The sequence below is a fragment of the Nothobranchius furzeri genome, chromosome 3 (genome assembly GCF_043380555.1).
Source record: "Nothobranchius furzeri strain GRZ-AD chromosome 3, NfurGRZ-RIMD1, whole genome shotgun sequence".
NCBI classification, from domain to species: Eukaryota; Metazoa; Chordata; class Actinopteri; order Cyprinodontiformes; family Nothobranchiidae; genus Nothobranchius; species Nothobranchius furzeri.
This window is the reverse complement of record NC_091743.1, coordinates 70,135,314-70,145,340: the sequence shown is the minus strand read 5'-3', so window position 1 is coordinate 70,145,340 and position 10,027 is coordinate 70,135,314. Positions and strand designations below refer to the sequence as shown.

Below are 10,027 nucleotides of genomic sequence, written 5' to 3'. Positions count from 1 at the left end.
GCTCCATGTTAGAAATGATGTTGAAATATTAAACTTTCTGAACAAGAATGATCTAATTTTATGGTTTCTAAGCAAGTCGATGCCCGTATGGGAAAATACAGAATCAGATACAACAAAGCATCAAATAGGAAGAAAATTTAGATGAAAGTTCATACGTACTAACAGTTTATGCTACACACTTACGTTTATTACACACCAAACTTTCTCTTGTCATCATCACATAGGGTGTAGAAATGTCTCACATTCCATTTGTGTCGCTCACCGTTTTGCTTTTAACATTTATTGTGTCAAAAATATTTTGTATGTATTTATTTGGCTCAACTTCAAAGTTGCGGCATTTATTCATGCATTTTTTTAAATTGAAATTGCTTTTCAATTCATTAATACGGTTTAAGACTCCACCAATGTGTGAACACAAATTGAGTAGCTGTCCACTGTAGTGACCATTATGCATTAAAGGCTAAATATTTTATTCGTTTATTTTTTGTAAAATCAATCCCTTAAATGCAACACACCCATGGGTGCTGCTGCATGTGGCAGCTGGTAACCTCGGCTCAACTCTACCACCACCGTTGGTTGATAGCTATTCTGAAGACGGCTTGGTGATTCATTAACACGGGTTCATCTGCCAGTTGTGACCGGCTGCCTTCTAGTGGTGAGCATGTGAATCACATCTTGATTAGAAAGCTTGACAGAAAACCATAAGGTGTGCATATAAAGTCTTTATTATTGCTTTTTTGATTGTTTGCATCACGGCTTTCATTTGGAATGAACAAACAAAAATAGTCATTAACCGTGAGAACGACTAAAATAGTTTCACATCAGCGTTCTACAGAAAAACTGACCATTCAGTCATCTGGTAGCAGAGAACAGGAGTGTTTGATCAACTCTCAATACATATTTAACAAAATTAGATCCTTAAGTTATTTAAATAAAACAATTATCAAGCTTTTAAATCCAACATTTTTAAAACCGCTTTAAGACTCAGGGAGCAGGAGTGTAGGTCGTCGTTGATGGTTAACAAAGAGAACAAAATGTGACAAGCAGATAATTGATCCTTTGTCCCTTTTCTTAAAACACAACACTGAAAGGTTTATGCCAGTGAAATAGGAGAAAAACTGAATGTAAACCAACTTCAGTGCAGGACGATTTTCTCAGAGCATTTAAACGGGTGAAAACAGTCGGATACAGAAAAAGACTGGACCCACAACGCCGGTGTGACGGCTTCTCTCAGTCATAAATAAGAAGCGTGAAATGAAGAAGAGAAACCAACTGGTCCCAGATGAACTACTGGTGGGTGGAATGCAGGTCAGACCTGAGGCTTAGGGACACAAACGGCCATATTTAAGACTTTCAGCATATAAACAACGTAACTGTTTTAGGAGGCGTGTGCATGTACTACAGATCTTTGAGTGAAATCAAGGTTTAATAAATAAAAGCCACAGCTGACTATAAAAATATAAAAATGTCAGTAATGTTATTATAGTTATTTTTGCAGCAGAAATCTAAATCTCTAAAGCTTATTACTTAAAGAGGAGGAGACTAAAGGTCTCTCTCAACGCTGACTTCAAAGCCTTTTTCTATAAGCCTACTTTGGAATTATTCCTCTGGATCCAAGGCACTGGGTCCTTCCCCCTCTGAAGGCCTCTGCAGGGTGTGGTGAGGCCGAGCCACAGGAAAACCTCTGAGCTTCTCCTGCAGACTTGCAACAGCCAGCCTCATCTGGTCCTCAGCACCCTGGAGAGATTTCAACTCCATAGTATAAAAGACGTACAGCAGAGAGGTGGTCAGCAGGATGGAGAAGCACAGAGCAGCCAGCAGATAGAAGGATGCACATGGGAAAGGCTGTTCTGCTCCCAGAGCCAAGCAGGGAACAGCTGCAATGGCCAACTCCAGGAAGAGCAGGGCCAACCCCATCACTCCGGTTCGTGCAGTGGTGTAGCGCATCCGCTCAGCGCAGTGCAAGCCCACTTTGACTTCAGTACGGGCCTCGGTCACAATGTCGACCAACTCAGCCAGCTTCCCTGGGAGGGTGAGAAGGGACCAAGACAAAAAACAAACAATAGGTATCAAAAGTAACGTCGATTTTCCTCATTATCTTGCCGTTGTGGCCGTTAGAATAACCTGCAGGAGAGTCCCGAGTCTTTGACAGCTCATCACTTCCAGTCTCCGCTGGAATATTGAACTTCAGTCGCAGCTGAGCAGTGAGCGCCTCGTGGTCGGAGTACGGAAATGGGTGGTCAGGAACGGAGCCTTTGGTTGTGGACATGAAATCGCAGTAAATGTGGGTTTTAGAGGTGCCCTAGAACGGGAAGATAGTCTTTTTAAAGCTTACACAACTGTTTGGAAATCTTGGAAGATACATGAAAAACGAAGGAAGTGGGACAATGCTTAGCTTTCACAAACCTTAAACAGGATGTAGTCGATTCGAATGCCCGTCTCAAAGGGGATGAGCTCCTTCTTATTGATGAAAGTGTTGTCTGCTATGAGAGTTATGCCATTTTCACAGCCCTGCAGAAGAATCCACATTAAGTTACATGAAAATAAATAGTAAGACAGGTTGCGTATCGTGTTTCCTGAACTAATCCTATTTAGTTAAGCTGGTATATTGCTGACTCAGTCACTGTTTATGATAGTTAGATCAGCTGTTTAAGTTCAAATCAACTTTTATCTTTTGCGCGTTGGAGCTGAGTGATTAGAATCAGGTGTGTCTGCTCCATTCAATTGCACTTTCCTGGCCTGGGGTGCAAGTGCGTGGGGTGTCCCGATTCTCAAGTGTGGAAGTGGACCATGCCTCTTTTGTAAACTTGACTCACACTTCCTTCCACTGTCCGCATTATGTGATTATTTGCGCACTTACGGAAAAGCCACGCTGAAGTAGTGGGATTCACAAGATTTGAACTCCGTCAGTGATTGAGCCATTCCAATTCAATTCAAAGATACGTTATTAATCCCAGAGGGAAAATAGAGTATGTAAAGAGGGAAGGCGTTCCATAAAAAAGGAGTGCAAGGTAAAATGTGGGTGAGTAATTCAAAGTTAAACTACAGCAATGTTGGCGACCTACATCAAATTTAGCAGTTTCTAAGTAGGAGTCTCGCAGTCCAGTATAAGACCTCAGCAGTCTGCAGCCCAGGTCCTCGGGGTGCATGTTGAGGTCACCGCCTAGAATGACCACATCTGCTCCGGCTGAAGTGTGACTAAGTGAACAAAAGAGCATCAAGATGAAACTTTTCATTCATTTCTGTTCAAAACTGAGACTCCAAATAGCAACAGATGGAGACAATCATGCAAAAATATGAAAACACACAGTAGCTCACAGAGGATGTGCTGTAGCAAAGATACACTACCGGATGAACTCCTGCAGCTCCCAGGCCTGGACCACTCTGTGAGCTAGATAAGTGTCCTTCTCTCTGCTGTACTCTGCATGCAGCTAGACTCAGCAACACAAAACTCATGAATCAGAGATATAAATACAACACAAAACAAGTGATTTAGTAGGGCTTACATGTGTAACATAGATGTTTGCAGTCAGCCCACCAAGGTTTACAACCGCCATCCCAACAGCTTTACCTCCAAACCAGTCCCCATGGTGTGCCTAATCAGAGGAAATCTGGGTTAACATGGAGGAAACAGGAAATTGTTCACATAGAAAACATACGTGTTTCATCTAGATTTTAATGTCAAACCCGTAATGGTCTTTTCCAAATCATTCCAACTTGAGAGGAGATGACGAATAGATGAATTAAGTAAAGATTTGCTTTAAAACTCTGATTTTTATCATCAGCCTTCCTAAAAATGTCCATTTTATACCAACAGTGTTCAGCTAGACCAGGGGTCGGGATCCTTTTACCATCAAAGAGCCATTCTTACCGGTTTCCCACAGAAAAGAAAACACTGGGAGCCACAGCAGCCGCAGCATTATGGGTCGGGCCCATCCCACCCTAAGACAGCTGAGAGCTGCTTTAACCGATCACAACAGGTGACAGCAACCAATACAATTCGCTTTATCTTACAACAGAAGATAATTAATAAAACAATTTGTATAAAATTGATCCAGAAGTTGTAGCCCGTCTCTGCCTACAATATTTTGATATTTTTCACCCTGTTAGTGATTTCAATAATAGTTGAGCAGCTGCCACTTTTTGAAGCATCACACGTGTTTCCTTATAAACATGTTTAAACTGTTCAACAAGATTAGGCTCTGTCTCATTGGATTGTTGTAATGGAACAGAACAAAACGTTACATTAAACAATGTTGAAAAGAAAAGGATCAGATCTATTTGTTTTTTCCCCTCATTTACAGTGATGGAGATAACGGCGCAGTGCGCATGGCTCTGGTGTTAATCAATTTTAAAGAGACTTTACGGAGTTTTGAATTGTTATGCTCGCGATTGCCCCCTCAGGCCAAAAGCGTAACGGCAGCTTCAATAGTAGGCTCGTGCACGAGGCGCGCATGCTGTACGTGCACACTCCTTAACGAAAATAACAGCTGAGATAGTCCTGTGTGTGTGTGTGTGTGTGTGGCCCGGAGGACAGAGGACAGGAGAACGTGCAGCTAATTAATTAAATCATTTGGTTGTGTACCTTTCTCTTCAGCACAGCCGACAAAGGTTTATGATGGGTCAGTCCTGCATGCTCAGATCATTCCCTTCCCTTGCTTGAAAAATTGTTCCAAAATGAAAGTTGAACCCACATCTTTTTTATCTGTGAATTCAATGCCGTTCGGCGAGTCTCAAATAAAAATTCGGACATCTTATTGTAAAAAAATATACCATTAATGTAAAAAATAAATTCTAAATAAACTATGTTCATATCCAGAATCGAACGCGGGTCTTCTAAACGAGAGTCCGACGTCTCACTAGGTGAGCTAAAGTGCCAGTGACATATTTTGTATCTGTAACATTTATATGCTAGATGACAGCTGAAACAACGTTCAAAGAACGGTTCGGAGCGAAAATGGCTATTTTGTTGCTAATTTGCAGGAAATATCTAGAAGAAAGTAGCTAAGGGTCCTCAGAAATGTAGCTAGGTTCATCACTAGGCGTTAGGAATAGCGACAAAGTCGCCGAGTTGGCACTACCTCACTCTCTGCTGCTAAAGCTACTGATAGCAAATGCTTTGGGCTATGCCTGAGCGTGAACGCGCATGAAGCAGCCTGCTCGACCCGAGCATCTCTCTTTTTCTGTGATTTTACAGAAAAACAGGCAATCACAGTAAAAATGCCAGGGCTCATTCTACAGGACCAGGGCATCGCAGGAGAATGTATGAAGAAGACATTTATTATTTCTATACATGTTTTGGCTGTCAAACTTCCATAATGCCTCTTTAATTTTTTCTCTTTGCAACAATCTTCACAAGAAAGCAAAACAGATGGCAGAGTTTCGCATTGACCAGATATTTCCAGTATTTGACCGTTTATTCTGACAGAGAAAGAATGGAAACGATTACCCCGACCACTTTGATTGTAACGCACATCGCGGAGTTAGCTAAATCAAGTAAGGATACCCATCAGATCATCTGAGCATTTTACTGGACACCGCTCAGCACAGCTCACTGTCAGCGCGCGCATAAGGTTGACATTGAGCTAAAGATGTGGAGAGGGGCTATAGCACGTCGGTCACAGGTAGCGGCAGAATCAGAGCGCATGCAGGAAGATTCCTCTCACTGAAGCGAGTGTCTTCCAAACCCTGTTTCTCAGAGAGATTTGTCACTTAGAAAATGTTCCCTGATTATGAAACTTTGGCTCTACAGAGCTTGTTCCTGTCTCCACTGTGGCAACGCATCCATGATCCTGTCCAGAATCTCACATCCTCTTCAGCTCAGAAAGCGCCTATAGACATCTGATTACGCACAAGTAGGTGACCTGTAAACCCGGTGGGACCTGTTCAGGTTTACACAGACAAGCTTTACATTCAGAATTGGCATACTGACAAAAAAATGTATGCAGTAAAATATAACACATTTTAATTCAATATTCATTCATTCATTCATTATTTCACAAGCATTGAGAGCCGCATCAGATGGATGAAAGAGCCGCACGCGGCTCGCCGACCCCTGAGCTAGAACCACATGATTTATTCCTACGGGTGGGTTTGTTTGGTTTTTATTTTAGAGTAAAACAAATCTGCTGGTGAAAGATTTGAACATGTAGACAAATGCATAAAAATATTATCCAGAATCTATCACCAAACTGCAGAAGACTTAACTTTTCAAACATTTCAGTAAGTGAGTTTGGTTTTTACATTTGGTGTTTTTGTGTTGAATAGAGTGTTTTACAAAATGTGTTTATTATTTATTCTGTGACCACGTAAATTCACCAAGATATGTGAGCCTATATAGGAGCGAACGCTCAGATTTACATTTCCTTGCTTACAGAAAACACACACTCACCATGTAGGGATAACCGTTCAATGAGTAGCGATACAGAAAAGTGTCATAGATTCTGTGTTTGGAGAAAATGGCCAGGCCGCTGCCGATGACTCCGCTGCACAGTGGAAAAAAACAAGACATGAGGTTTGTATATTATTCTGACAGTAAGCCAGCACTTTTAAAGAAAATGCAATTCACTTCAGTTTAAAGGAGTAGTTGACTCATTTAATCGATACATTTGCAGTGGTCTCTTGTAGGAATGAATGCCTTGTAAGTTGTTCTTGGGGTGGGAATATACTGGTGCACCATTTCTCGGACCTAAAAGTTGCCCACATCACAGCTGAGGTCCAGACAGCAGGACTGACTTCCCACATGTCCACAGGGGACACACCCGGTGGGATATATTTTGGATTCCTGGAAGGAGTGGAGGATCATATGCCTCTCCCAGCTGTCTATTGAGGACATCGAAGACGTGTGGATATTTGGTCTGATGATCACTGGATTTCTCCTGATTGGAGTCTTTAAGACTCAAGCACAAGCTATAGAAGAACTCATTTTATTGAGTTCAAATGGTTCACAACACTGACCCATTTCAAACCATTTGCTTGATATTGGGTTGGTGGTTCGGAAAGCTTTGGTTTCTCCGTCACTACTCTGGATAACAGTAACACGACTCTACCACTGACTCCATCAGGAACGTTGGTGTTTTATCTCTACAAATAACACAACTCCGGAGTTCAGCTGTGTGGTGGAGTTGCTAATGCTAATGATTAGCTTCTATTAGTTGACACGTTCTCTGCTGTTTCCTGGACGCTAAACCAACAACAGCCTTCCCCAATGCGAGTCTAGATGGGTGAGACCGTGACTGTTAAGTGACAGTGTGACGTAGATCTGTCAGGATTTTCAAATCCTAGTGTTTCACTGTCTATTTTCTATCAGAAGTTAATGCAGGAGATAGGTGTAGGAGACTATTTTCATTTTCAGCCTGCATGAATAACACAGAATGAAGGATTATAACCACACCTTTAAGACTGAAGCACAAACAATAGAAATTAAGAGTTTCTTGGTAAATGAGAGACTACAGGCATTACCTTTTGTAGTAGTGTGAGTAAGGATGGCTATTGGAAAGTTGCTTTTTCAAGTAAAGATAGTCCTTTTCACTCCACACCTGGGGAATAAACCATCACATTGCAAAAATATTTAACATTTGTAATTTTTACTACTTCAGTGGGTTTATCAAACAAGAATTGATTCACACGTCTGTCAAGCAACTTCCACCGACCTCTTGCAACAAGACGATATCGTGTTCGTTCTTGCTCAACATTTCTCCAATCATCTGATAACGCTGAGAGCAGTGTTTGCTTAGATATGGGATCCCCCTGTGAATTAAAACAGAGTACTGAAAGAGTTATTTTCATTTGCAGACTCTCACATGTATTCAGTTGAAAAACTGGAGTAATAAAAATCTCCAAGCCGCAGTCACGGACCAGCAGTTCAGAGAGAAGACTCGCACACCGACGCAGTCTGCACTAGCCATGTTGGGAGGTCAACGGTGGTAGGGCTTCAGATCAGGAGAGGTGACTGGAGCCGATCCTGATGTATGGGAATAAAAAGCATTATGACAGGGCATTGGCATTTCACTGCCATTCCAATGGAAACCTGAGCAATTTATGTAAACTACAGTACAGGCCAAAAGCTTGGACACACCTTCTCATTCAATGTGTTTTTTTTCCATGACCATTTACAATGGGAGATTCTCACTGAAGGCATCAAAACTATGAATGAACACATGCGGAGTTATGCACTTAACCACAAAAGGTGAAATAACTGAAAACATATTTTATATTCTATTTTCTTCAAAATAGCCACCCTTTGCTCTGATTACTGCTTTGCACACTCTTGGCATTCTCTTGATGAGTTTCAACAGTCTTGAAGGACTACCTGATAAACTCAAGAGTGACTGATTATAATCAGAAATAATAGAAAAAATGTTTGTTTTTAGTGAAGGACCACTTTAAGTTATGTAGAATCGACTGAGGCTTACAGCATCGTCAGTCATTTGTGAGTGGAGAACAAAAGTGTGACAAAAGTCAGCTGATCCTGTTAAGCCTATGTTGCATAAATATTTGCTGATGTCTGTCTTTAAAGGAGACTAAATGAGCAACAATAAGACAATTATCCACCCGTGCTTTTCCAACAATACATTGACTCCCCCAACAAAGTGCTGACATAGACTGATCTGTTGTGAAAAGAGCCAAAGTTTCAAAGGTAACTGATTTCAGAAAGACAATAACTTTGTAAGTGGTCTTATTAAAACAGATAAAAAATTTTCATTGCAATTTAACTGTGTGCTGCAACAAATGAATTACGCAGCTAAATATTACTGCATAATTTCCAGCACCATACTGCTGTCTAAAAACCTTAATAGCATTACACAGTCAAATCTGGCCAGAGTAGGTTTGCCTACCAAATGTGACCCATTACATAATTTGACTGACTACTGTAGTTCAAGTGTTTCCTACTGAAACAATATTTATCCCATATTGTGTTATAATATATCCAGTTTGTTTCGTGATAGAATCTAATGAAACATGTTAACATTGGTAATAACAAGTTGATTGTTGTAAAACAAATGCTTTTATCTGCGATGGACTGGCTCTCTGTCCAGGGTGTACCCCGCCTGATTGCCCATTGACCGCCGGGGGTAGGCACCAGCCCCTCCCCGCGACCCTGCGTGGGCAAGCCGGTTCAGAAAATGGAAATGCTTTTATTTCGTACAATATAATAGTTATTTGCTTAAAATAGATATTTCTATTACACCTAATTGTTTTGGACCAGGCAAAAGTCGTTACTAAAATAACTTCGGCTTACGAACTGGATAGTTTTAGCTAGCTCCTCTGAAGTAAGAGATTATTTCTCTGAACTCGTTGGAAGTCTGTAGTTGAATTCAGGAATTTAAATGTTTTCCAAGTAACGGAAAGACGAGCTGAGCTAACGAACTAAAGCATTCAGCTAGTCTGTGTAGCTAGGAGCTCCGGTACCACTGACCTGCGCAAGTTTGTTCAATAATTTAACTTACCGCAGCAGCTGTGTCTTCTCTGCTGAACTGAACCGCTAATGCAATTACAGTCCGGCGACTTTTGCCTCTCACTTCTAATATCCGACACTTCCTGTTAGCTTGCTAGCTTACGTCCTGATAAATAAACGTCAAGAACTCACCTCACCGCTGGCTCAGCATATCAGGTAACTAGTGGTGCCAGTGATACGTGAGTTTTACGCAGACGTAAAATCAGCTGGTATAAAATAATTCCTCCGGTTATATTATTGCCTGAAAATAAAACAGCAATTTTAACTTACATTTTGACAAGGGAATATTCAAAACTCGTGCGCAGAGAACAGATCATTTAGGCAACAACGCTTGTATTTAGCGAAAACGTTACTTTGTTTGGAAAACATGATTTCCGGTTTGGGCTGCCCTTCTCGAAATTGATGCTGGGAAATGTAGTCCTTCACGTTAACTTCCTGCAAAACATGTAGATTTGAGTAATGATAGCTATCTATTGAGATAAATTAAAATTTATTTTTTATAAGCGTTGTAAACCCAAGTTTTTTTAAAGCATTTAACTAACATACAATTTTACAGAATTTATAAAATAT

At 40.9% G+C, this 10,027-nt stretch overlaps 1 protein-coding gene across 5 annotated transcripts; it reads right to left on the bottom strand.

Moving 5' to 3' along the window:
• Positions 1-1,033: 1,033 nt before the first annotated feature.
• smpd2b (sphingomyelin phosphodiesterase 2b) lies at positions 1,034-9,838 on the bottom strand. 5 transcript variants are annotated; one of them, XM_054731532.2, is made up of 12 exons: positions 9,450-9,585; positions 7,858-7,963; positions 7,653-7,749; positions 7,462-7,538; positions 6,392-6,485; positions 3,507-3,596; positions 3,349-3,431; positions 3,066-3,198; positions 2,407-2,511; positions 2,125-2,302; positions 1,593-2,024; positions 1,098-1,321 (listed from the first exon to the last, which is right to left on the bottom strand). In XM_054731532.2, exons 2-11 carry the CDS (start codon positions 7,905-7,907, stop codon positions 1,600-1,602), a joined length of 1,332 nt encoding a protein of 443 aa, XP_054587507.2. In that variant the 5' UTR covers positions 7,908-7,963; positions 9,450-9,585; the 3' UTR covers positions 1,098-1,321; positions 1,593-1,599. The 5 variants fall into 5 exon arrangements, with proteins under 5 accessions (XP_015814111.3, XP_015814110.3, XP_015814109.3 ...); XM_015958625.3 differs by lacking the exon at positions 9,450-9,585 and adding an exon at positions 9,728-9,838 and having other exon boundaries at positions 1,034-2,024; XM_015958624.3 differs by lacking the exon at positions 9,450-9,585 and adding an exon at positions 9,590-9,698 and having other exon boundaries at positions 1,034-2,024.
• Between the last annotated feature and the right edge of the window lie 189 nt (positions 9,839-10,027).

Excerpts from the sequence above, each read along its gene's own strand:
- smpd2b (XM_015958625.3), bottom strand. The coding sequence starts at position 7,907 with ATGGCTAGTGCAGACTGCGTCGGTGTGCGAGTCTTCTCTCTGAACTGC. Across the intron at positions 7,539-7,652 it reads ATATCGTCTTGTTGCAAGAG|GTGTGGAGTGAAAAGGACTA; the intron begins GTCGGTGGAAGT and ends TTTATTCCCCAG. Across the intron at positions 6,486-7,461 it reads TACTCACACTACTACAAAAG|CGGAGTCATCGGCAGCGGCC; the intron begins GTAATGCCTGTA and ends TCCACTGTGCAG.